This window comes from Hemibagrus wyckioides, linkage group LG21 (assembly GCF_019097595.1).
Source record: "Hemibagrus wyckioides isolate EC202008001 linkage group LG21, SWU_Hwy_1.0, whole genome shotgun sequence".
Taxonomy (NCBI): Eukaryota; Metazoa; Chordata; class Actinopteri; order Siluriformes; family Bagridae; genus Hemibagrus; species Hemibagrus wyckioides.
The window spans coordinates 9,368,659-9,396,312 of NC_080730.1; the positions used below are offsets into that span (position 1 = coordinate 9,368,659).

The 27,654-nt window shown below is 39.5% G+C and overlaps 2 protein-coding genes across 8 annotated transcripts in view; one reads left to right on the forward strand and one right to left on the reverse strand.

Moving 5' to 3' along the window:
• The window catches only part of vgll4b (vestigial-like family member 4b), a 39,524-nt gene extending 34,304 nt beyond the window's left edge, over positions 1-5,220 (forward strand). For all 6 annotated transcript variants that reach the window (XM_058374057.1, XM_058374059.1, XM_058374058.1 and 3 more), the window contains 3 exons: positions 250-439; positions 844-958; positions 2,338-5,220. In XM_058374057.1, coding sequence (XP_058230040.1) covers positions 250-439; positions 844-958; positions 2,338-2,582 — 550 coding nt within the window. In that variant the 3' untranslated portion in view covers positions 2,583-5,220. The remainder of the gene's footprint in view (positions 1-249; positions 440-843; positions 959-2,337) is intronic.
• A 1,809-nt stretch (positions 5,221-7,029) lies between these two features.
• The window catches only part of atg7 (ATG7 autophagy related 7 homolog (S. cerevisiae)), a 103,139-nt gene continuing 82,514 nt past the window's right edge, over positions 7,030-27,654 (reverse strand). For both annotated transcript variants that reach the window (XM_058374055.1, XM_058374054.1), the window contains exon 20: positions 7,030-7,362. In XM_058374055.1, coding sequence (XP_058230038.1) covers positions 7,330-7,362 — 33 coding nt within the window. In that variant the 3' untranslated portion in view covers positions 7,030-7,329. The remainder of the gene's footprint in view (positions 7,363-27,654) is intronic.

Here is a 27,654-nt window from a genome sequence, read left to right on the forward strand (position 1 = left end):
CCAGAGCTGATAAGGGCAGGTTTTTAAATCCGTAAGCGTACTGAAATGAGCTGGGCAGTCATGGAAAGGTAGTTATATTTAGGTGAATGTATGCAAGATATTTCAGTAGGTCGCATACAAACTTAGAGTGAACCCACACGGTCTGCCAGCTCCCCACTGAAAGCACTATTTCCAGTATTAATAATGTACCAGTTCTAAAGTGTCAGTATTAATAGCCGGGCCCATTTAGAACTTTATTTCTCATTTCAGAGGAAAGCCCACAAATGGCGATTACCGCAGGGAGCCTCGCGAACGGAGCCGCAGCCCCATCGAGCGCTTGCACGCTGCCCACCTTTACACACACATGCCCAACCTGGCCATGGAGCAGCCGCTTGCACTAACCAAAAACAGCGCCAAGATCCCCAGCTCACCAAGCGTCAGCCCCATAGAGCGCCAGCAGGTAAATCGCACTAACATCACAATTTATGCTTATTTATTTTTTCCAGACTTATTGTACATGAAGTCTATACAATATTGTCCATAATAATCATCATGTAATTGACACATTTTGCTAAAATATTTATTGTACATTTCCTATATCTGCTTTGTAACTGTAAAAGTTTATGGGCAAATAAAATGTGTGCAATTTGCACAATGATAATTGACATTAATGATCTTGAACATTACCAATATAAAACTGGTTGTTAACTTCACCAATGTTGACAAATGCCACTGGAAAACTTACCTGAGTACAGAGAGTCGAACGAGCTTAAAGGGTTCTGCTTTATAGATGATGCATAACAGAACTCTTGTGCTGACATCTGTTATGACTTGACTTTTTTAATCGATGTATTGTGTATGCAGAATCGGCCCTCGGTGATCACGTGCGCCCCTGCGAACAACCGTAACTGTAACCTCTCTCACTGCACTGTGTCTCACAACGGCTGCTCGCCTTCAAACTACAGGAGACCTTCTAACTGTGAGTGTACTAAAGTCTTTATTATATCCAGAACCTGACGGCAAAATTGTACGCCTCATACAGATATGCGTATGGTGGTGTTTTACTTATTTCGACATTTCATGGAACACTGTTTAGTGTGAAATGAGGTCGAGATTTAGACATCGCTTTGTTGAATGCTAATAAAACTACATCATAAATCCAAAAGCATCAAAGGCCATTAAAAAAAAAAAAAATCAAAGAAGAGATTGTGCTTGGTACTGTGTTTACACCAGATTTCTAGATTCCAGTAGACCGAGAGAATGAGAGTGTGGGGTCATGGGAAATAAGGTTTGATTTCTCTGTTGGGAGCCTGCAGTTCTTCTCTGAGCACAGTGTAATTTACCCCAGAAGGGCTTATGTAACCACAAAGCTTTCCTGTCCTCTTTTTCTGTCATTTTATTAACTTGGCTATCCATCATGTATGCTCTGACATCAACAAGGATTTATAAATCATGTTTCTCTTCATCTCTGGACGTGAATTTGAGCAAGTCGCTCCTACTTAGTTAGAAATTCGGAATTTTTTTTCACACTTGCCAAAATAAATTGTAAATCAAAAGTGTGACTATTTCCCCCCCCCCAAAATAATCGACACAGACATTATTCCAGTCATCTCGAGGCCAAATCCTAAACTCCACAGCAGGTAAAATAGTACACAGCCTGTATGAGCGGTGGCAGGTGGTAATATTTTGATATATTCTTTAGTTCAACGGTATGTAGTTTTGAGGTTTTGAGACTTGGCCCATAACAACTGTGACTGACATCACCGTTACTGCTTTTCAGAATACTCAGCAAAAAAGCAGATGACAGACACTGCAATTTATTTCTTTTTTGACGGCTTAGGGACAAAATTTTCCATTTTTGCTGGCTGGGCTGTTCAACTCCTGGTGTTTTTTTTTTGTTGTAAATAGAACAATATATTACCTGATCCACCAGTGTTATCTGTTTTGTAATGCAGCAGTTTAGCGTCTGTATAAGGGTACAAAAAAAGTAGTTAAGGCAAACCTGTTCACAAATTTCATCCACAGAAAAGAAATAAATAAATAAAGTTCAAGACACACCACATCCTAGGCAAAATGATTAATATCAAGCGGAATTGATGTGTATGAGGCAGGAACGTTCCGGTGAGTGCGTAATTGGAGGAAAATTGAGTATGCATCATTACTTCATCTGTGTTTCAGTAGTTCAGGAAATGACAAACTCTTAATGTCTCGTTTTAAATGTAACTCGTTCGAAACAATCCATTTATATTGGCATATGAGTGTCTGTAATTTTAAGATGTCTGATAAAACCGATACTAGTACAATTATAATTAACTGACTGAATTCTGTAATAAATCTCCGTCCTTGTTCCTGTTTTAGCAAACGCAGCATGCGACCCTGTGATTGAGGAGCATTTTCGCCGCAGCCTGGGGAAAAACTACAGAGAGCCGGAGCCAGTCACCAACTCGGTGTCCATCACCGGATCGGTGGATGATCACTTCACCAAGGCTCTGGGAGAGACCTGGCTCCAAATCAAAGCTAAGGGAGGCTCCAACGGAAGCCCCGACTCCTCGACTAACACTCACATGGTCAACATCAATCACTCGCCATCCCTAGTTTCCTGAAACAGAGGACCAGCTGTGCATCCCGCTCTCCTTCCAAAACCGCTTCACTCTCAAAGCGACTGTGCATGATTCAGCTCCATTTCTGGCAGCGCTAGCATATAGCCATGTACATAAACTGACATTTCTTTTTGTTACATTTTTTTCCTTTTTTTCCATATGTTTAGCTTGGAGGCCCACAACAAAAGAATTAATAAGCAGGATATGATTTTGGTTTAGAGGAGAGTCAGCTATAGCATCCTAACCACCTGCCTCAGATACCAAAGAAACCTCTGATGCAAACTCTTTGCCCAGTTTGACTTCTTCACACTTGGCTACATCTCTTCGTCTTCTCTCCGGTTGTCTTGCACCACACTCTATGCCTGTAACATTCTCTTGGCTTGTGGGAGTTTTATGAAGCCAAACATCTTCTTAAGGGGTTATCTCTGAAAGTAGACTCGTTAAAAGGAGGCGAGAATTGAGATGCCCTGAGGGTTTGTTTTTTAATTCAGTACAGTTCAGCGTGGAAAGGTGTTCCAAGACAGAGGTGATGATCCTGAGAAGAGGTTTTTGTTTAGTAAAACTCCCCCCCCCCCAGCTCTCCCCTCCCATACTGCTCTGTTTTCATATGTGGATCCTTGACAGAAAGTCTTTTGCACTATAACGGCCATAAATTAATTGTTGGAGACTCGTTTCTTGGCCAAAATGTTTTAACGACTGCTGACGCAATGGTTGGGTGATGTTTGTTTGACGTTATTAATTAGAGCTACGTTTGGGGGAGGGGGGAGCTTTGATTTTTTTTTGTTCTTTTTTGGTGGGTGCTGACAACTGGACTGTGTCGAGTTAAACCGTGGGCATTTTTCATCTTGTTTTTTCCCCCCCAAGCACTGTGGTTTCAGTAGAGTAGCTAAGGTTTTGAGGGTAAACTATTGCTTAACGGTGCATGAGTTATGACTTATTTTTAAATAGCTGGTATCTATTATTGTGTAGACATTTCATTCGTAATACTAGTAGCTTTTTCCTCAGATTGTAGTTTATTTTTGTCAGTAACAATCCTAGATATACTTACTGCTGGTACAGTTGTACTCCATATTATTATTTTATATTCAATATACATTATGGTAAAAGCCAGATACAGAGGACAGCCTCCGGACAGGCCATCTATATATTAACAGTGGATGTTTATGATATTAATCGGTGGTACAGGATGCTGTTAACGTTGTTTTTTTTTTGTTTTTTTTTCGCGTGACTGAAACATTCGCGGCTACAGACAGGTCAGCTGAGAGTTGACAATCTGCCGAAAAATATCGAGAGCTAAGTTTTTAGTTTTTCTGTTAAGTTTTGCCTGCAGCTGTTAGTCTTTACGTTGTTTATTTAAAACACCAAGCCTGTACCAAGGTGAAAGACATTCCTCCCATAGGGAACTTAGTACAGGTCTCGCTTCCAGCTCTCATTTTCTTTCGGCAATTAGTAGAAGGTCGATGCACAGCCCGAGGCGTCGCTCATCTTAAGCTTGTCCTTACATTCCGTCAGATCCCAGCAAATCCATTCGACATCGACAAATTCGGAGAGCTTGCTGCCAGACTGGCGTCACTTTTAGTAATAAAACTCTACAGAGAAGTCGTTTTCACCTTGTGCACATGTGAGAAAATGGTCATTCGTTGCATCAGGCCATCGTCGTCGTCCTCCTTTATGCATGGACAGCGAAGAGAAAAAGACACAAAGTGTACCGAGGTCAATATCCACACATTTCCCTACCATTTTCCTAGGTAGGAAACTCAACTTTCTCTTCTTGACACACATTTACCTTACACGCTGTAGGTAAATCACATAACAAAAACAAACAAAAACAAAAAAATATATAGGTAACTATAAGACCATCATTACGCTGTGCGTAATGAATGTACAGAGAAAAAAAATCGTAGGTATTTTTTGAGGAACAATTAATTTGTTAATGATATGTAGCTATTTAATTTGTTTTCCCTGTCCTTTATTGTAATCATGCTTTTTTTTTTTTTTTTTTTTGAAGAAAAAAGTTGATCTTTTTCATTTGTAGACTTGTCTGTAAAAGGTTTAAAGTGCAGGAACACAGTTATTGTATGAAAACACTGCGTTATAGCCACTTGTGTATTATTTTCTGAAGGCTACTGAGCAGTCTCGATCCAGTGTCGAACACAAAGGCTTCTTAGCCGTCTCTGGAGGCAAGCAAACAAAAATCACTAATCATTAAAGGAGCAGTTCCACTAAAAGTGAAATTCATGCTTTTGTCACGCTTTAACCCAAACAATGTCCAAACTGATATGAAATTAGCTTCTCGAGTTTTGCACCGGAGCTATGAGACTAAGTTTAAACAAATAAAAAAAAAAAAAAAGTAAAGGCAGCTCCAGTTTAGCATCCAACTCGAATAAGAGCGATGTTTTTCAAAATTTCCAGTCTGAAGGAGGAATTGTAAGTTAAAAGTGATGCAGGTTTGTGTTTCTGTTTGATAACATTTTCAATGCAAACTGTTTCTGTTCCAATGGTGTTACTGAGCCACATGTCTTTTGAAGCAAGTGTGTGATGATTTGGACACGCAGTGCGTATGATGCTAAACTGGAGGCTTGACGCTTCCGTCGACTCGTTGGCTGCATCAGTCCTGTAGCTCCAGGGTAAAAAAAATAAATAAATAAAGAAGCAAATTTAGGACAACAAGCAAGAAGCTCTGCATTCACTTTAAATGGAACTCCACTCTGACTTTACCGTTTGTGTTTAACTGCCATTAAAAACAGCGAAATCTGAGGAAGATCATGTGCGCTTCCAAAAGAATAAACACTAGAAATGAACATTGATCTTTCACTGCTAGTGTATTTCTGAATGGTTTGTAAATCTGTATTATACTCTCATTTTGTGGCCTTGTTTCTCTTTTGAATAAACCAATTGGCAGGCCATTGTTTTGTACTTAAAGTAGCCTTGATGAACAATAAAGAGCTCTTAAACTACACCATTTGACTCTGTTCCTCCTTTAACAACCTTTGTCACGTGAAGTGTGTCAGAATGTGTTTGATGGCACACGCTCCTCTCTCTGTATACCTAGGGTTTGTACTACCTCAGCCAAAACATCCGCTCTAATATGGTTAGTTACATATGTGTTTTCTGTCACTCTTCTAGCAAACACTCTTCTACTCTTCTCCAAGTCTCTGTTAGCTAGCTGTTAAATAGTCTGCAGTAGAGAGTTGTTTCTGAGGACAATGTCGACTACCATCTCAGCACGATCAGGCAGGTGAAGTGAGTAACACTGATGATCTCCTCATCATGGCACCTGTTAGTGGGTGGGATATATTAGGCAGCAGGTGAACATTTTGTCCTCAAAGTTGATGTGTTAGAAGCAGGAAAAATGGACAAGTGTAAGGATTTGAGCGAGTTTGACAAGGGCCAAATTGTGATGGCTAGACCACTGGATCAGAGTGTCTCCAAAACTGCAGCTCTTGTGGGGTGTTCCCGGTCTGCAGTGGTCAGTATCTGTCAAAAGTGGTCCAAGGAAGAAACAGTGGTGAACTGGCGACAGGGTCATGGGCAGTCAAGACTCATTGATGCACGTGGGGAGCAAAGGCTGGCCCGTGTGATCCGATCCAAAAGACGAGCTACTGTTGCTCAAATTGCTGAAGAAGTTAATGCTGGTTCTGACAGAAAGGGGTCAGAAAACACAGTGCATGTCTGGTCAGGGCAGCAAAGGCGGGCCAACACAATATCAGACATAATGTTATGCCTGATATAAATTCTGATATCATTTATAGTTTCTATCAGTAAATGCTTAGTGACTGAGAACTTCTGGTCAGGTGATTTGTAAAGGCTTCTAAAACAAAGTACACTTTAGGCATGTGCCCGAATTCTTACGTAACAACATCTAACTGCTCATGTACAACAGATGTTTTCACGAAAACAAAAACAATAATACAAATCATTTATTCCTCAGTTGTAGCGAGAGTTCTGTCCAAAACATCTGTGGCGAAGAGATTTATGCAACGGAAATGTCGACTTCGTGAGTGTTTTCAGAACTCGGGAATGGCAGTGATCGTTTTTTCAATGCGTCTCCCCCACTTTAGCTGTTGCTATAGAAACGATAATATACTGTCAGAGCTGATGTTTGTAGTAAATTCATGCAGACCACAGGACAAAATATCACTGTGTTATATCTACAGCAGTGGCACCTTATTGACCAACACACCTGGACAGATGCATGTGTGTAATAGCAGAGGATCATGAGGTTGCCTTTTGTACTTCAGTTCCAAGCAGATGGAAGTAACTGACCTGCAGTATGAGCAGAGCTTAGTCACATGTGTGGAGAGTAAACCATGTGAAACACCACTGACAGGACTGGTGCTGTTATTAAGGTGAGAGGAAACCACAGAACCATCACAGAGGACATAAAACTGACTAATGAATGCACATCTGATCATTACGTCACCTACACAGAATATTTAAGACTCCTGGATAGTATTTTTGACCATTTTTTATTGTACTTGTAAACACAAGGAGTTTGTTTAGACACTATAGAGATGATATTTATTAGAGACTGTTTAAGGAACATTAAAAAGTTCAGCAGGACTATATCTGTGTCCTTCACATGAACAGAAGCGCTGTGTTTCTGTAATCAGTGAGTGCTGGATCCACATCAGTGGAGGAATGTGTGTTAAACACGTTATACTCCGTCTCGGCGTCACTCTGGTTCTTCGGTCATGTCGTGTAGGCTGGCCGAGGTGTCCGTGCTGACCTGCGTCACGTTCGTCCTTCTTCAAATACTTTCATCATCGCTCATGTCCCAAATCTAGAACACAGAACGGAAAGTTGATGAAGTTATGAGAGCATATGTTTACATGATGCTGTATAGCATATGTAAAGAATAAACCATGTGCTGTTTAGAATAAATAACAACGACGGGATGATGGAATCCAGCCTGATATGAAGCTATGAATAGAGATTGACCTGTCATACGTTTTATCCAAAGGTGTGGAAACTCCATGATACTAATTTAGTGCCTGGGATCAACTGTGCTATAGCAGCTACAAACAGTTCCTTCTCCGGCAATCATTTTTTCCTCTCTCATGAAGTTTCAAAACAAAAGCAGGTTTAGAAAGAAACCAGAAAATCCTGAAGACTTTCTCATAGTGAAAAACTTACTGACTGCTACGAAGCTTTAACACTGGAGACTCCTTCCATAAATGTCCAGGATTATAGGTTTCAGTATAAACATGACAGGAGCTATAACAATATATATATATATATATATATATATATATATATATATATATATTATATCTATATATATATAGATTATGATGAAGAAAATCTGTCTTCTGTGCCCCAGGGTCTCAGATAGAAAGAGTTATCTGTAAAGCTCAGGTCTGATCAATCAGTGATGTCAGTACAGAGTTCCTGGACTACAGAAAATTACCTGCATCTGGACCCAGAGCAGGAACTAAACATGTTTTGGGCACTAAAACTGATCCCGTTTCTTCCAGTAAAAGAAAAATAAAAAGTTGTTGTGGTGGAAAAATGCCTACGGTTATGAGGTCCAGGAACTACAAGGCGGAGCCTTGATAGATAATGATCATCACTGATTGGTCTCTCACACACACACACACACACACATATCTTTATAGAATGGCAAGCCAATATATTTTACACTCATTTTTTGAGAAAGTAAACAGAGCAAATGAGAAAAGACAAGCAGAGGTAAAAAGTTGGAAATTGCTTAATCGTGAAAATAGGTTTCTTTCATGCATCTAATTTCTGTTTGAAAGATGAGGCTTTATTGTGTGTGTGTGTGTGTGTGTGTGTCTGGGTGTGAATCAGCGGTTCGGTCTTTGTGTCAGACTGGAGAGCAAACCGAAGCTGCTGTATGCAGTAGGAGTTTGGAGAAGCTGGGTGTGGGATTGATGTGTGGCTGCTTTTGTAAAAGGAAATTTTTTTTCCTCCTACAGCACACCTGGCTGTCAAAAGCTGCTGAGTGTCATTGACATGCTAATAAATGCCGAGCAAAAAAACCCCTGACACACAACACACACACACACACAGCACACTGGCTCAGAGCAGAGCGAGCACTTTGAAGTTCCAGCCAAAGTCAGAAAATAAAGAACTTCACAGATAAGTGTGCGAGAGAGAAAGAGGAGAGGGAGAAAGACAGTCTGTGCCATTTTTTTTTTCTCTCCAGGAAGTGATAGAGGCCTGTGACTAAACTTTTCACACACACACACACACACACACAACTGACCGCATAGTTTAGAGTCAAAATCTCTGCCACGCTGATGCTAGAAAATTCCACACATTCCTGCTCCAGAAACACTCAGCATAGTCTGGATCAGACTGCAATGGCATCCGGGCAGGCTGACCAACACACACACACACACACACACACACACCAGCTGGCTGTAACAACAGGCCTAAGGCTCAGACTTCAGTTTCAATCAGTTCTATAAAGCACTCCACTGTGAGCAGTGTGTAATAATGAACTTTACACCACAGCGCTGCTGAATTCTACATTCTGATTGGTCAGATACCAGCAGATCTGACAGTGCTGCTCATTCTCAGGGACTGCTCTGGTGGACGTTTAATGACACTTTTGTTTGTGCTTTCATAATAAAAGTTGTTGGTATGGTGAGCTTTCTGTGAGATTACTGAATTAGTCTCCAGTGTCAGTACTTCAGGTTTCTTAGCAACATGGCAAGCTGCATTTTTTTTTTTGTTTTCAAACGGCTAAAAAGGACGACATTCATCGATTGAATAAAAATGTCGTTTTGGGAACCGATCTTAGAGGAATAGAACACTTCATGGCATGATATTTTTGGAACTCTTCTCATGGTCATCACAGTCTACTGATGTAGTGTAGTCTAGTATATATTGTACACTTACACTTATTATACATGCTTCTCTGCTGTGTCCTAATAACCCTGAGATACACTATATTGCCAAAAGTTTTGGGACACCCCTCCAAATCATTGAATTCAGGGGATGGCCTTGGCCCCTTTAGTTCCAGTGAAAGGAACTCTTAATGCTTCAGGATACCAAGACATTTTGGACAATTTCATGCTTCCGACATAGTGGGAACAGTTTGGGGATGACCCCTTCCTGTTCCAACATGACTGCACACCAGAACACAAAGCAAGGTCCATAATGACATGTATGAGTGAGTTTGGTGTGGAGGAACTTGACTGGCCTGCAGTCCTGACCGCAACCTGACAGAACACCTTTGGGATGAATTAGAGCGGAGACTGTGAGCAAGACCTTCTCGTCCAACACCACTGCCTGACCTCAAAAATGCGATTCTAGAGGAAAGGTCAAAAATTCCCATAAACACACTCCTAAACCTTGTGGAAAGCCTTCCCAGAAAAGCACCATGCAAGCTATTTAGTCTGCCTACTGGCATGTTTTTGGAAGGTGGAAGGAAACCAGAGAACACGGAGAAAACCTGACATGAAGCTGCACAGCTAGATACTCCACTCAGATAGGGATTGAACCATGGACCCTGAAGCTGTGAGGCAGAAATATAACCCACTGCTGTTAGAATATCCTGCATTCTTTGGGGAAGGCTTTTCAGATTCAAAAAAGGGAACACATCCTCATCTGGGTGACACCGGATATAAATAATCACTCTTATAAGTGTATAAAGCTGTAAAGGAAGTTTTTTTCACATGAATTCTGAAGTTATAAATTGTTCCCTTGAGTGATTACAGTCCTAAAGCTAGCATTGTCTCCACAGCAAATCTCATGTATGTTACAGATGCTGCAGTAACGTAAGCTTTCGGTGCACTATGGGTAATAACATGGCTTTTTTTTTAGAACGAATGTATGATTACCAGTTTCCTGTTAGAGGCTTAGAGATGTCTAGGGCTAAGCTTCAGAACGCATGAGATACTATTCAGAGGTAATATTCTGGTAGTGAATGTGACACATCGGCAGCTCTTACAGTAAAGCAGCACGTTGTGTGGCCTCTCGGCTTCTCCTCCGCTTTGTGGTCGTGAGATCACATCTCTCACTTCATTCCTGGAAGATTAGAATTACTCAGACTGTAATTATGCGCTCTCTCTCACAGGGCAGTAATTGGATATGATATATATATATGTGTGGTGCAGCGCTATCCAGAATGCTACCTTTTCAGGTGTAACTGTGTGTATCAGTGTTGCTGATTGCTCTATAACTCGAGGTGATTGATTTTCTGTAACAAGCAGCTTCGACAGCGGGTTCGTAATAACACCCCGAGTCCGTTGTGTTAGTATTTCTCTAGTAACAAACTTGTTACTCAGGGAACTTCTACTTCAACTGCGGACGCGTCGAGATAAAAACGTGTGTTGATACGGTGTAATTGTTGGAGGAAGTCTCCAGTGTAAGCACTTAGTACCAAGGAAGTAAAACTGTTCCTTAAGTTTTTCATGGCAGGAAAATCATCTGATCAGAGTGCTTAGTGGTTTCCTGGTAACATGGCAATCTGTAATCTTGTCTGTTTATTTTTGTCTTATTCTGCAAGAAAGGGGGGGAAAAAAAAAAAAAACTGGTTAGGGCGTGACTGTTTAGAGCAGATAGTAATGGAAGGGAGAAGAGGAACTAACTTGGGTCATGGACATTCTACAGTATTAGACTGTGTATTAAATACAATATTAAAGATAAATCGATACTCATGATAATGAATTAATTGCTTCTCAGTAGCAATAGTAATTTAATAGCTATTGAAATAAGTCAAGTTTGGGAAATGAACAGTGGGCAGTATTGTGTGTGATTGATTTCCGTCTCCCATAAAGCTCAAGGTGTACGTGAGCTGCGTAGCTGCTGATATCGGTTACATGCTTTTCAGGAAGAACTGATACGGGTTCATTTCCTTCTGCTGCAGTTCTTCTGTCTTTGCAGGTAAAAACCCAGCAGAGACTCGGTGGCGTTTTTTTTAAATATCAAAAACAATGTCTGTTACTTAAGAAAATAATTATCTCTAACATTTATTTACTTTGGAAGCATGAGATTTTTTCCACAGTACTGTACCTCGGCTTCATATCTGAGAAGGAAACGCGAACAGATCTTTCTTGGCCTTAAAATATTAAGAGGCAGCTCATTCTATACACGACGTTACACACTATACAGTATGTTTTTTAAGCAGCAGCCTTTATTTGTCCCTTATCCATTTACAGCACGGTTAATTGTGCTTTATTAGAATTTCTCAGCTTGTTATAAAGTTATAAGCACAGGGTCAGCCATACAGCACACAGGGTTTAAGTGCCCAACATTGGCAGCTTAGTGATGTGGGGTGTGAACCTCAGTTCACACCCCACATCAGTAACATCAGTAACATACAGCTTTAACCCTTGAGCCACCACTGTGCCAAAGTGAATGTATTTAGTAAGCTGTAATGCAGTTGAGCTGCAGCCTCGGTAAACTGAACATTATTGTCAGGTGTATTGCGATCGCATTTTGGGGCCACGGTGAATCTTTCGTAACTGTTGGGACCATTCACACACCACTATCCAGACTTTTAAGCAATTAGACATTTACAAGGTTTGGTGAAATAGCTCAGCTGTACATGTCGCTGCTTTGGCAATTCCTAACCGAGTGTGTAAACTGTGTATAAGAACAGAAGCTAGTTTAAGTCAAACAACATAAACTGATAAGAACATCACCAGAACAGATCAGCAAGGTGACAAAGGAAAGGATTTTTATTTTATTTTTTTTCTTTTGCCTTGTGTTAATGCGCGAAAAGCAGAAGGTGTAGTGGGTGTAATAAAACTGAACAAGCCATTAGGAGTTCTCCAAATGGAACATTAATTTCAAATAATAGCCCACGGAAATGGGATGAAGAAAAGCTCATCTGCATGGATGGAGAAAATCTGTTTTGTGTGTTTTTTTTATTATATATTTTTTAATGTAATGACACATGGCAGAACGCGCTGTGCTTTAGTCTGGGCTGTAAAATAATTACTGAAAGGAACCGTACAATACGGCGAAGATTTTCTCCATTCTCTAGCCAGTGGTGAGTAATGTGATGTGCTAACATTAACGGTACACTTGGAAGATAACACTGATTTCCATTATGTTTTGACATGTGCGCTCCACATTTACACCTGAAGGTTTATGAGCTGGAACACAGGAGCAGTCCAAAGAATGAAATCAAAAGGAAATGGTCAACAAATGACCAAGCATTATTGGAAACGCTGCCCATTTCCCCCCTTCTAATGACCGTATAATTCATGATTATTCCACTGTAGAGAATAGATTAATGCAGAAAAATAAAGTACGCACTACCAACCCTTCCCTTCGAGAACATTTTGTGGCATTTGGTGGTCGGTTGTGTAAAAGGACATTTAGTCCCACAATAACCACAAGCCTCATGTTTTGATTTATGTCTGTCAATTACTGACATCATTAAAAACACACTAGTCACCCAATCCTCAACAAACAAGCTGGAGACTGCAGATGCAGCATCATATATGAGATGATAAAAAGATGCAAGGCATTGTGAAATACTAATTTATTAACATAAGCGCTCATATCATAGAAGAATATGTTTATAACCTTAAATGAATAACCGTAATCAATTATTAGTATAAGAACAATCAAAAACAATCATGTGACTGTGATTACCATTTAAACAATAGTATCACCCGACCATTTAGGGAATAACACCTGTAGTAATAATTTTAGAAACTACACTGACCTAATAGTTCCTCATGGGCCACTGATTTCTGAAAGGCTTTGAGACAATGTTCATTGTAAAAGGCGCTATACAAAATAAATTGAATTGCATTGAATTGAATAATACCAAGCCAAAGTGTACGTGGCCATGATTACCATTTAGAGACATCCGGCTAGACGATAGTGTGACCCAGTCATTTGGGTCATCCTCAGTTCTTACACTGAATTTGGAAACTTAAATTACAAACAGGAAAAACACTATAAAATGTTGAACAGGCCCTGCATACTTCTCGACTCCGATGAACCCAAAGTACGTTATGTATTTGGTCACTGCTACCCTGTAATCAACTTCGTCTTCATTAAGATCGTCTTCTTCATTAAATCATAAATAACAGATACTAATAAGTGATAATAAATAGATTATTATACATTATAAATGGATTACTGATTACTTAAAGAATGGAAAATAAAAAAAGAATTGATATTTGTAATCAGATGGGAAAATAACTGAATGCTACATTAACTCATGATGCAATGTACAATAGCAGATTTAGAGGTCTTATTATTATCAGACTGCTGCATTATGGATTGAATTTGTATATTATTCTATCAGAATCAGTTGTAATATCAAATATAGAATAAAAGAAAGCCCAACGGTTTTTTTTATATGAAAATCAACTGTCCATGAAATGGAATGGTGCAGGCTGTTTGTTGGTACCTAGAATAATGAAAGACAGGAGACAAAGCTTTCTCATACAAAGCCCCATAGTTATGGAACAGCCTCCCAATTAGTGTTCAGGACTCAGACATAGTGTCAGTGTTTAAGTCAAGGCTGAAATAACCCTTTTAGTTTAGTCAGGCCTCTTGATAACAGCTTTTCTCTTACGTTAAGGCACAGAGCTGGAGGGCTCACTTAATATATCCCATGTCCAAGTTAGCTTCTGACTTTCCCTTCTATTTCTTCTGCCATAACTAGCCCTGCTGTAGTCCCTGCTTGCACTCTGCTCACAGTGTACATCTTCTTAAACCAGTGGAAGACAATAGCACACCTAATAATCTGTGTTCCCTCTATGGCATGAATGACAACAATGGCATCTGCATCTTCCATGTTGATATACTGTATATGTGATGATAACTGGAAAAACAGATGAAAGTGACCATGCTAAAGCGTTTATTTCCATCAAAAATTTCCAATTCTTGCATAAACCATGGCTCATGCATCATAATTAATATATATTTATCTATTTATTACCTCAACGTCTATGGGCTCTATAAGCTGTGATAAAGCAGTTTAACATAATATAAAGCTTCCTTTGAAAAAGGCTACTCTTGAGAGATCGAAGAATAAATGCGAGTAGTGGAGGACAGCAGTAGTGGAAGCACTAATGAAAATAATACCAGCTCTGTCACATGGCAGGGTAAATTATCTCCCTGATGGAACACTCTACACAAACTACCACACTATAGCAGGGCTTTGGACTAAAAGTTTGCTCGGGACTGATTTTTAATCCCACAGCAAACTCTCTGGACCAATCGAACCCTCTCCCACAGAACATTTGATCAAACCCTTAACATACCTACAGTTATTATTAGGGATAAATGTTAGGGATAAATAGTAACTTAACTTTAAACTTCATACGTTTCTTTACTTCTGTCCATTGTTAAAAGTTTATACAAATAAACTGAATTGAATTCTAATATAGGTGGCTTTTCTTTGTCCCACAAGTTTCATGTGATCTTCTGCTCCAGTTGTATGAACATAAGACACACTAAGGGTTTAGGTTATTTCAGAATAAATAATTGTTGACACAAACAATCAATCCCTCCCACCAGTCCAACAATCACTTCCCTCTCTCCCAGCCACCCCACTACACCTGCCACAAACTACACCCCACCTCCAACGCAATTGCGGTCCCATAACATACAAGAGAGGGTCACTAATCAAATGAGTGCAGGGTGTGTGATTGTTTAGACTTCAACTTTGTAGCCATAATGACAAAAAAAAAAATTGTTGCATTAATGCTGCATTTGCATTACTTTGGAAGTGGGAAGTCAGAGCTCAGACTGAATCTGCTCAAAATCAAAGTGGGAAAAATACAAAGACGACTCGACGTTCGTCATTTGTTCGCACTCTGAACACTGAGGAACTCTTATTTGAAGAGACCACCCCGAGTAGGGATTTTGGGTTGAGGGAGGGTTTTCTTTGGCTTTTCCTGGTGTGTGGCAGAGGAATTACAAGTTTGAATGTTCAGTTCTATAATACAATCAAAGCAAGGAACCATACAAAAACCTATTAAAAATAACGCAGTCTCTTCCGAATAGCTGGGAAATGATCACTCTTTCTTGCCAGAGCTGCTTAGACAAAAATGTTCATTAAGAACTGGCTTCAACACATTATACATGAATAATGCGATTCTGGGTGCAATGTCCATCATCTTTACTTTGATGAACTCTCTCCACTGAATAGCTTCAGGATCATGTAACGATGTAAAATTAAGGTCAAAATGGAGAGCTTTCCTTTCAAGATGCTATCTTGGTAGCATACTCTCTGTCTGTCTATCTATCTATCTATCTATCTATCTATCTATCTATCTATCTATCTATCTGTCTGTGTCTATCTTATCCATCTGTCTGTCTGTCTGTCTGTCTATCTGTCTGTCTGTCTGTCTGTCTGTCTGTCTGTCTATCTAAGATTCAAGACTGCATATAAATGAACAAAATGTAAGTTGAGTTAAAAAGAACGAATAGTAACCCTAGAGTTAGAAAGAAACTGAGGGAATAGAATGTAATGTACAACATGTTTATATGTTACACATAGTACCACGGTGTGCACTTATGTGAATCATTTTACACGTGGTAAACGGAACAGAAAGTGCAAATATATTCTACAGTTACTGCATGTAACCTATAAGCGATTATAGACACATGTCGAAGTCTGATGTGGACCGTCTTCTCTAACTGCTGACGGTTATCTGCTACAATTACACACCAGGCAGCAAAACTGCAAATTGGACGCGCTCTCAATGGCTTACACATGCCGAGAGACACAGACAATTCATGTATTATCCCAACTGCATGCCAACTGGGGAGGCTTAACTCCCATCTGCTTTAAAATAAAAAAAAAAAAAAAACAGTGTGAAAATGAGCCCTTTGCCTTTTATCGCTAAGCTGCTGTAAACATGGAGATTTTAATGAGTCGGAGACCACACAAGCTGCAATTAGACCCGAGTTTGCAAGCAAAACAAAACAAAACAAGGATTTTTCTTTTACCGAAAGCTTTAAAAGGTTTGTCACCAAACAATTAAAGGACCAGATCATTTGGAGTAAAACTGATTAGTTGTTGATCCCAGTTCCACCGAATGCGTAGCAGTGCTTCCAAACAAATCTCGTGCCAAGTTAAACCAAGTCTAATCACCGAACTGATGCCTCAATTATCCTCTTTCCACCAGCAGATTGGCCATTAAATAGGAGTTCTGTAGAGACGGAAAATGTTTGAGGTGATGCATAAGGAAACATAAATTCAATCTGGTTTGCTTTGATTTCAAAGCTGATTAGTACAAACTTTATTAAAATCCCACATCAAAGCTCTGCGTAAAAGATGAACGATGCCATCAACCCGTGGTAGAAACTAGTTGCTTGGCTAAATAAATAAAATTGAATGTATCCAAGGACGGTTGTTTTCATAGAAGACCCTTTCACACTTATTATTCCGGTTGCCAAGTCCGAATCAGAGGGAAATTAGCTGCTTTTGATTCGTTCACTATTTGGTTTGGTTTGTTGTATCACTACACACAATTAAACAAACCAAAAAGCAAAAAAAAAAAAAAAAAAAAAAAATGACTGAGAGGTATAAACAGTGCTGAAAAAAGTCATTCAATTACTGATCAGAATGCGTGAATGGGTTCCCGCGCAATTAAGTCTGCGGAGGAAGAATGGTCCCTGATGCAGATTTTATAAAATATTTTCAGTCGCGGGAGATCTTACAAATCTTGTAAAATGATAAGGACCAGGAGGTTTTAAGGATCGTTGGCAGCTGTGTGCAGGAAAGGAATGAATCTGCAACTTTCGGGGGCGAAAGCGAACTTTCTGTTATATTTGCGATCTACTCCACCCTCAGAAGAGTTGCTCGGGAATTGTAATGGTTTGCTACAAAATGAAGTAAGCTTAGTTATAAATGTCCTCCATCTTTCTGACAGTTCGGAAGAGAGGAATGATAGTGGGCGGGGTTTTGTGTGACTTCGACCTGTGGAAGCAGGCATGACGGCTTGATTGCGTTTACATTACACCAAATTCTGATCACAATGTGTCCTTAAATACCGCTGAACCAGGACGCATTAGTTGGATAACAGTCTGATCACAAACGCATTTACACCTTGTCTTTTCAATGCATACGTGGACAACATCCTGGACACATTTTAAGTGTAAATGCAGCGTTTGCGCATGCACATGAACGTAGTCGGGTCATTCTAGCCGGCCTTGAGGTTTATCTGGGGTTCGGAGATGTACATGTAACTAGCATTTAGTACTAACTCTAACCCTGACCCGCTGTCAGTTCATCAATGCAAAGTGAAATCCCTTATCAGGTTTATTCATGTGCCTTGTCTTCTGTATTACTATCCATGCGGGTGAAAAAAAAAAGAAAGAAAGCGTAACAGATGGGTACTCTTAAAAAACTGGTTCATTACAAAATCATACAATTCCTAGAAACTCCACAACTGGAAGACATCTAATCCCACAACAATGAAGATTTATGGATTATCATTAGCTGCTTGCCATGAAAAGCACAAGTGTCACATTATGTCTTTTCATTTCATTACACACTCTGTCACACACACACACACACACAGTTTAGTATAATCATATAATTAAAATGTATAAATCTTCCACATGAAAACAAAAAAAGCTGCATTTGATTTTTTTTTTCTCTTGTCATTTTAATGGAGTTATCGTCTTGCACACTGATCCAGACGCTTTACTGTCACATTATTACACATGCAGCCTCTGTATTGCACTTAAATGTTGCCGTTACAGTCCTGAAGACTCCACCACTGTTTGCACAAGATGACACATAATATAATCTGCCATTATCTGACATAATGTGTGTAAAATAAATATAATATTTAAAGTACAGCTGCTCCAAACTAAACTGTGTACTGGGAAAAGCTGTTCTGTGACTGAACAGACCAATAAAGTAGAAAAGCATGTGCGTGGATCTTTTTATTCTTCCATAAACATTAAATAGAAATCTCTCCTTACAGAAAGCGTGACAGTATCAAAGATTTATTTTTAGGTATACGCTCACCGTCCAATTTATGAGAAACATCTGTACACTTGCTCATATATTCAGGTATGTAATCAGCCAATCATTTAGCAGCAGCAGAAGGAATAAATTTACACCGAAGAGCTTCAGTTTAATGTTCACATCAAACATCCGGACGTGTTTCTCTGTGACTTTAACTGTGACAAGGATGTTGGTGCCAGATGGGCTGGTTTGAGTATTCCAGAAACTGCTGATCTCTTGGGATTTTCACACACAACAGTCACTAGAGCTTACCCAGAATGATTTTATGCATTGTGCTGCAGCCACATGATTGGCTGTTCCTAATAATTTGGACGGTGAGTACAGCTACAAATCTTCGTGAATAAGCTGTTACTATAGAAAATGCAGAGGAAGCCATATTTGCTCATGAACTATAGAGTAACAGTGAACTTTATTCCTTGATGGCATAGTCCCAGGATTAATTAGATGACATTTCACTTTGTTCTTCATTTGTCCCAAGAGCTAGCACACTGAGCTTGGCCAGGAACACACCATACTTTTTGAGAGCTACTCTCCGAGGGGCGAGTGGAGGAAAGGCATGAAAAGACAAATGGGCTCTCTGAGGCCATGGGCATCGGGTGTTCTGAATAAAGTTGCTTTATAATTTTATCAGCATGTGTGTTAGCGGTGTAGCATTCCAATCTCCATTATCCGGGTCAGGATCACAGCCCAGGGAACTCCAGGGAACATGAGGTGCAAGGCAGGATGGGATAGCAGTTCATCCCAAGGCATCACACACACTGTTTGAATCATTAAATCATCATTGTAATGGGTATGGATCCTCATTTTTCACCCAAATGAGGATGAGGTTCCCTTTTGAGTCTGGTTCCTTTGAAGGTTACCATCTAAGGGAGATTATCCTTGCCACAGTCACCTCCGGCTTGCTCATTATGGGTTAATACAAATAAATTTAAATATAAGTCTAATATTAAACTTTAACTGTTTGTACAATATTTCTTATGTTCTGTAAAGCCGCTTTGAGACAATGTCCATTGTTAATAGCACTATACAAATAAAACTGAATTGAATTGGATTCTTCCTGAGACTATATACAGTACATATAGCTATATATTTTATCCTGAAGTTGTGGAGGTCATTTTATATCACCATGTTTGCAGAGTGTGACATCTTTATTGGGGATACAGTGACATTTTCAACTCCCACAATGCACTCTATTGGCGTTCTTCAAATCAATTGCTGTCCCTTCATTAAAGCCAGTGAAGAAGCCAGTGCTGGTTCAGTGATTACAGTTTACTGACCAGAAGGTTCTGAGTTCATATCCTAGGTTTTGCCAATATACAGTACCAATGATTATTCTTGCCAGTGATGAAGAGGTAAAGAAGCGAGTGCAGGCAGGTTGGAATGGGTGGAGAAAGGTGTCGGGAGTTCTGTGTGATAGAAAAATATCAGCGAGAATCAAGGGGAAGGTGTACAGGACAGTGGTGAGACCGGCCATGTTGTATGGTTTACAGACAGTGTCACTGAGGAAGAGACAGGAGTCAGCGCTGGAGGTAGCAGAGCTGAAGATGTTGAGGTTCTCTTTGGGAGTGACACAGTTGGACAGGATTAGGAACGAGTACATCAGAGGGACAGCTCATGTTGGACGTTTGGGGGACAAAGTTAGGGAGGCCAGATTAAGATGGTTTGGACATGTTCAGAGGAGGGAGAGTAAGTATATTGGTAGGAGAATGTTGGACATGGAGCTGCCAGGCAGGAGGCAAAGAGGAAGGCCAAAGAGGAGGTATGTGGATGTAATAAATGAGGATATGAAGCTAGTGAGTACAAGTGTTGAGGATGCAGAAGACAGGGATAGGTGGAGAGAGATGATTCGCTGTGGCGACCCCTGAAGGGAAAAGCCCAAAGAAGATGAAGATTCTTGCCGGTGATGATTCTGTAAGGCTCTGAATTATTCATAATCACAATTTCTGGTGTTCGTGGTAATTCACACTCTCTGGTATCACCCAGATGAGGATAGGTTCTCTTTTGAGTCTGGTTCCTCATAAGGTTTCTTCGTTTTACCATCTAAGAGAGTTTTTTTCCTTGCCACAGTAGCCTCAGGCTTGCTCATTAGGGATTATGGATTTAATACAAATAAATTTAAATCTAAGTCTAATATTAATCTCAAGCTTTTTGTCTAATAATAATCCTGAACTTTTTGTACTCTATTTCTTATGTTCTGCAAAGCTCCTCTGAGATTTTGTTAAAAGCACTATACAAATAAAAGAGAATTGAATTCAATACAATCCTCTGCCAAATAAGTTCATGTAAAACTAAAAGAAACAAGTTCTCTTGTTCCACTCTACTACAAAACCCTCCTGGCAGCACTTACCTGCTTATCAGTTGAAATCAACTGCTACCAATCAGGGGATGTTGATTGCATTAGAGGATTTACTACATACCCTGACTGTATGAAGCAATGCAGCAATGCAACATCCTAAATTCTGTCGAAACCTTGCGGCTGCATGTGATGCCACACTTAGAGAATACTCGTCAATGTGATAAATGACATTTTGTTTTTACTATGCTGCCTCAAACAGCTGTCTCATTGCATGCGGTGAGGTTTAAGGAGATAAGATAGCTCGATCCACTGGCCAGCGTGGAGAAGGGAAATTGTTGGGTTTTCCCCTTGGCTCTGTACTGCAGCACCTCCTCCAGCTGCTTCCCTTCCACATCTCCAAAAGCCATTTCACATCTCTGCACTCCCTCAGGAACATGAGTCACACTCCAAGTCAACACCAAACCATAAACACTAAGCTCACACACACACACACACACACACACACACACAAACAGAAAACTTCAAAACTTAGAAATGAAAGCCAGGACCAGTAAGCTTTGAACAGATCCACTGCTACACCTTCATAAGACTTCTTGACTACGTTTCATCATACACAGAAACTCAAAATCAATAAAATAAGAGTAGAAACACAGTATTAGACCATACATCAAGGTCAGACCCACCGGACCAAAAACAAAAAGTGATTAGATCACACGCAGCGCATTAAGTCATTTCGCTTTCCTCATCCACTCCCTTCATGTAGGGCAAATTCACATAAACACCAACTATCAAGCAAAGTGTTTTAGCAGAAGGGAAACAGAGCGAGGTTCTCCTCTTGGGTGTGGTGGCTAAGCTAAGTGCGTAGCAGCAACATCTGCGGTTTGCTCTCAGTATGGACGGATGCTTCAATCCTCCCGCTCTCCCTCCCTTAGCGACACACTTCCTGTTTCACATATCAAGAAAAACAGTCCGGCGCAATTCACGGACCCACAGCTTCCGGAGTGAACTTCACTTTCCACCACAACAAAACAGGTTTGCTCAAGTCCTAGTGGATAGGTAAACATATAGATGTGTCACGAGTCACGTTTAGACTGTTGCGATTTGTTCAACATGTACACATTTCCAGGATTTCAGAAAGCTGTATGTCATGACAATAACACAAATCTGACCGAAAGGATAGAAAGATAATGCAGATATGAAGAGCAATCAGAGGATCACCGACACCATAGCCTGCTGTACATTTTTTCCACACAACCTTTAATTTTATTATAGATTATAACTCAACGCTATAATCAACATCCTAGAAATGTATAATTATCCACCACACATTTTGAAAGGCATGAGATCCAGGAATAGTTATGTTTAAGAACAACTGGTCATTTCCTGTGACAAATATAAAGTCGCATGATGTCATTTAGCATCATTGTTACTGTTGGCATAAAAAGTTGCTGTCGGAGGACATCGTACTTAATGTTTTTTGCATCGGATAAGAAGATATGCACTGGAAACTGGGAGATCACTGCCATAACAAACAAAACGCAATCAGGAGAGCAATTTGACCATTTAATGATCGTAAGTCACTCTGTAATATAACTAGAAACTGTTCAATTGTATGACTTTTTCTTTTAAAGAAGTCTTAGTTACTTTGTCCTGTTTCTTTAGTTACTTGAGCCCATTAAAAAATAATTGTTCAGAACTACTTCTGTATGCGGATCAGTCCCGCTGCTGTTCTGGGAAAAACAAATTAATTCTTTCAGAACACAAAAAGCTTGAGGGCAAAGAAGCACCAAAATTAATAACCCTCACAATTGTGTTATGTTATAATATGTCCATGTTTAAGCAATAAATCATTTGTCACACCTTCACCCATTCTCTCTGGCTCAGTGGAGAAAACCTTCAAAATGGGAATAACTGGATCTTTCACTGTTTGTTATAAAGCTGCACTGACGTCACTGATTTTGACGTCACTGACGTACTGTTTCAGTACTTCATCTTCACTAAACGTGCTAAACTCATCTGAGAATATGACCCTGAATGCATTACAAGTGTTAACTGCTTACATCAGCCAGCGCTAAAGAAACAGCAATAAACGTCATTTTGGCTGTATTATAGCACCAACATGGACATGTAGTTCACATGGGGTTTAAAGGTAAGATGGCAAAAAGCATAAAGCAGTGTATAATATGGGGATGTGCACTATTTGTGAAATGTACCACGTATATATAAATGTCTACACGTCACTTTTTGTGCTGTACTTTTGATGAACAATGTCATATAGTTGCGATTGGTTGTGCTCTCTTTTACAATGCGACTGCTCAGAGTGAACCAATCACATTCAATCTCATGTTCTAAAGTAATCATCATAAAGCTGTGATCACTGAAATGATTCTGGTTAACCCCAAATTAAGATCATCTGCTCGGTTTCATCTGACTGCTAAAGCCAAGGTCCGTAAAGAGATGCATGCATTCTCACTTGGTGAAAGATATCGATCAGAAGAATTTCTAAAATATTAGATGTACCACAGAAAACACCATACAGGCCTTCATCAACACAGAGAGAAAATGGGTGGCATCATCAAGAACAGGACGTCCGTCCAAAACTGATGAAAGGACTAGAAGGAAACATATCAGGGAGGCTGCAACAAGCAACATTAAAGGAACTGCAGGAATATATGACATGTACCAGTCACTCCCTGTATGTGACAACAAGCTCTCATATTCTTCATTATCCATGTCTGGGCTTCAGGGTAGGGTGTTGGAAAGGAAGCACTTTCTCACAAGAAAAGAAGCTCAGGTAAATTTGATCAGAAATTGTGGCAAAATGGGGTTATGATCTGATCAGACCAAAGCAGAACTCTAGTCAAGATACAGATATGGAATCATGGATATTTCCAAATACCAGTCTATTTTGGCAAAAATCTGCAGAGCTCTATCAGACAGCTAACAATGAAAAAGATTTCACCTTCCAGCACTAAACAACCAAAAAACACAAGTCATTAAAGCAATGCCTTCAGAGAGTATGATCAGCATTTTAGAATGGAGTCCAGCTCAAAATCCTCTCAAAATGGCCGCGTTGGTAGGCTCTTACCCACAAGACTAAGCACTGTATAACAAGCATAGGGTGCTTTAACCAAGTATAAGATAAAATGTCAGTAGATCAAACAGATCAAACCTATTTCAGGCTGATACGGCCAGGAATCAGAGGATCACCGACACTGACATTGTATCATCTTGTTCATAAAAACAAACAAAAAAAACTTTTTCTGGAACTTGACGATGAATATATTGTTCTTTTCACAGCCAATGTTTATGCTGCACTGTGATATTTGATGCACAATATTCCATCTTAAGGGATGTCGAGACATATGGACAGCACATAGCTAAATACCTCACTAAAGCATTGTACTGAAAAGCTAAAAACATTGCTGCTGATGCAACAATAACATATCCAGGTCTTTGATGTTCAACTCCCTGCACCATTTAAAACACACAATGACATCCAATAGTCCATATCTGTATGTTTGAGCCCCTGTAGTGAAGTATTCTGTCCTGCATCTTCAATAAACAAGCTACAGTTAGTCCAGAAGGCAGCCGCCAGAGTTCTTACCAGATCAAGAAAATTTGATCATATAACCCCAATATTATCATCCCTGCACTGGCTACCTGTTAAGTTTAGAATTGACTATAAATTAGCTCTACTCACGTACAAGGCTCTAATTGGTTTAGCTCCCACCTATCTCTCCAGTCTTCTAACACGTTACAATCCACCACGCTCTTTAAGATCGCAAAATTACGGACTTCTAGTAGTTCCCAGAACATCAAAGTCCACAAAAGGGGGTAGAGCGTTTTCGTATTTAGCTCCTACACTTTGGAACAGTCTTCCTGACAGTGTTCGGGACTCAGACACAGTCTCCCAGCTTCTCCAGTAGACTAAAGACTTATCTCTTTAGTCTGGCATACATCTAACACATCCCATAACCTTGTACTCCAGTACATCTGATTAAATGCACATTATCATCTAGTACTGCTAATATTATGAACAGCAGCTACGCTAATGCTGTTCCATTGTTTCCCTTCTCCTACCCATCCCGAGGCATACAGAGACTGTGCCAGCTCCAGTGGCATCCAGAGATGGACCAGCTCCAGCCGGGTTCTGCTTTGTGAGGATTCGGGTATTCAAGCAGTGCTGTGGACAACAACCTCCTTATTGATTTACATAACACTATACACATGCTGTATCGGCATCACACAATTGTCACCCAAATGAGGATGGGTTCCCTTTTGAGTCTGGTTCCTCTCAAGGTTTCTTCCTCTTACCATCTAAGGGAGTTTTTCCTTGCCACAGTCGCCTCAGTCACCTCAGGCTTGCTCACTTGGGATAACATCTAGGACTGTTTGTCTGTTTATGTTTGTTGTTTTCTTGTGTTGTTTCTCATGTATAGCTGCTTTGAGACAATGCTCTTTGTTAAAAGCGCTATACAAAAATAAATTGAATTGAATTGTATTCTATAAGATACTTGTCTGAATTCTATAAGGACGTGTCTGAACATATTCCAGGTCCTCACACCCAGGCTGTGTAGGAACAGTGTCAAGCCTCGGGTTTATGCAAAGAGAAGCTGTAAAAAGAAGCTTCCATGTTTGATATACAAGCTCTAACTGTTGACATGCCGCTGGGGGCTGTAGGTGCTAATCAAACACAAGAAAGAAGAAGTCCTTCAAAAGGCCGCATGCTAGCACAAACCTGTCCTATTTTTTTTTAATTACACGTGTGACTCGCATCCAGCTGACGTGTGGTTTAAGCTGAAATCAAAGCTCAACCACAAGACCTCTTTAAAGGCTTGGGTTTAGGGACAGAAATCTTTTAATGAAGATAACTGGAAGGCTTCCAAAGACAAGGGCAAATCACTTGAAACAAGAGAGCGGCTTATCACGGCTCAAACATGAGCCCTGGTTCTGAGCAGCTGGGAGCTGGCCTGACCGCAGACGGTGAACTGATCTTACTCTTAAGACTGTCACTTGGCCATGATCTTTGAACAGATAGTTTAATGTATGTTCCTCTTGTGGCGAAGAGCAAACCACAGACAACAAAAGCCTCAGTCAGCACCCACAACAAAGTGTCAGGTGCGCATATAGGAGTAGGAATATTTACTTCTAGTCCATCACCACAGAGCTACTGCTGCTGTTTTAACACCATGTTTATCAGTAGAGATGCGTTGAGCCCCGTTTCGATCTGATACAATAACCAATATCCTTCAAACCAGAAATATAGCGGCAAATTCAGAAACACAACAACGAATCAAAAAGTGCAACCCCCAAACCAAAAAGACAACAACAAAACCAAAAAACATAACACCAAAAACCACAACAAAGCCAAAAAAAAAAAATGCAACAACAAAACCAACAAATCCTAAAACACAACAGCAAAGCTAATGACACCAGCGCAAATCAGACAACGCAATAAAGCCAGAAAAACAAAAACAAAACACAACAGCTAAATCACATACTTACGTTTATTTTACATGTTTATGAATTCAGTTTGGTGTTCTTTAGTTTACTGTGGGGTATGTAGGGTTTTTTGCTGTGCTGTTTTTAGCTTTTAGCTGTTGTTTTTTTTGTTTTGCTGCCCTGTTTTTAGTTTAGTTTTTGTTTTGCTGTGCTGTATTTATTATTTTTTTTGTTTGTTTGTTTGTTTGTTTTACTGTGGTGTTTTTAGTTTATGTTTTGTTTTGCTGTCCTGTTTTTAGTTTATTTTTTGTTTTGCTGTGTTCTTAGCTTTTAGCTGGTTTTTTTGTTTTTGCTGTGGTATTTTTTTTTTTCTGTTTTGCTGTGCTGTTTTTATTTTTTTTGTTTGTTTGTTTGTTTTACTGTGGTGTTTTTAGTTTATGTTTTCTTTTGCTGCCCTGTTTTTAGTTTATTTTTTGTTTTGCTGTGTTTTTAGCTTTTAGCTGTTTTTTTTTTTTTTTTTTTTTTTTTTTTTGCTGTGGTGTTTTAATTTTTTTCTGTTTTTCCTGTGCTGTTTTTATTTATTTTTTTTGTTTTGCTGTGGTGTTTTTATTTATTTTTTATTTTTGTTTGTTTTACTGTGGTGTTTTTAGTTTATGTTTTGTTTCGCTGCCCTGTTTTTAATCTTTCTTTTTTTTTGTTTTGCTGTGTTTATTTATTTATTGCTGTGCTGTTTTTAGCTGTATTTTGGATTTACCAGGGTATTTTTTGTATTTGCTGTGGTGTCTTGTTTGTGTATTTGTACTTATGGGACAATGCAATGCTGTGACAATCCAAAACATTCAGTGTCAGTGTAACCATAACAAGAAGTGTTGGAATATTCCATATAGCTAATAAATCACCAAGCTTTTCTGTTCCTCCATCCTCTTCCCCAACATTTACAACCATGTTATACAGTACACTGATCATCAGAGATGAACGCACACAAATTCTAACCTGGAATTTACTTGTCCTATTTACTAGATTATTTAGCAGATTATAAGAAAAAATGTTTCATTTGACCTCAATCGTTAAAGGCTTATTATCTCATCAGATTATGAGGCGGCATGTACACACAGCTATTAGGAGAGCTAAACTGCTGAAAATACATACACAGACCTTTACCATCTACCACAAGCCATGCCTTGTTCATTTTCTTCCCTTCTAAAACAGATCTTTCAGTTACTTTTATGAATCTCAACAAAGCTACAAAGTCAAAGCCCTGAAGCTATGAACTGTAACTGCCTAGCATACATTTTAAAAGCCATTAAGAGGCATGAACTCAGACACAGGAACAGACATGCAGGAAGTCTTTCACTATAAAAACAGTGGGTTATTACCTAGAAATTAAAGATTTCTAGGCAAAA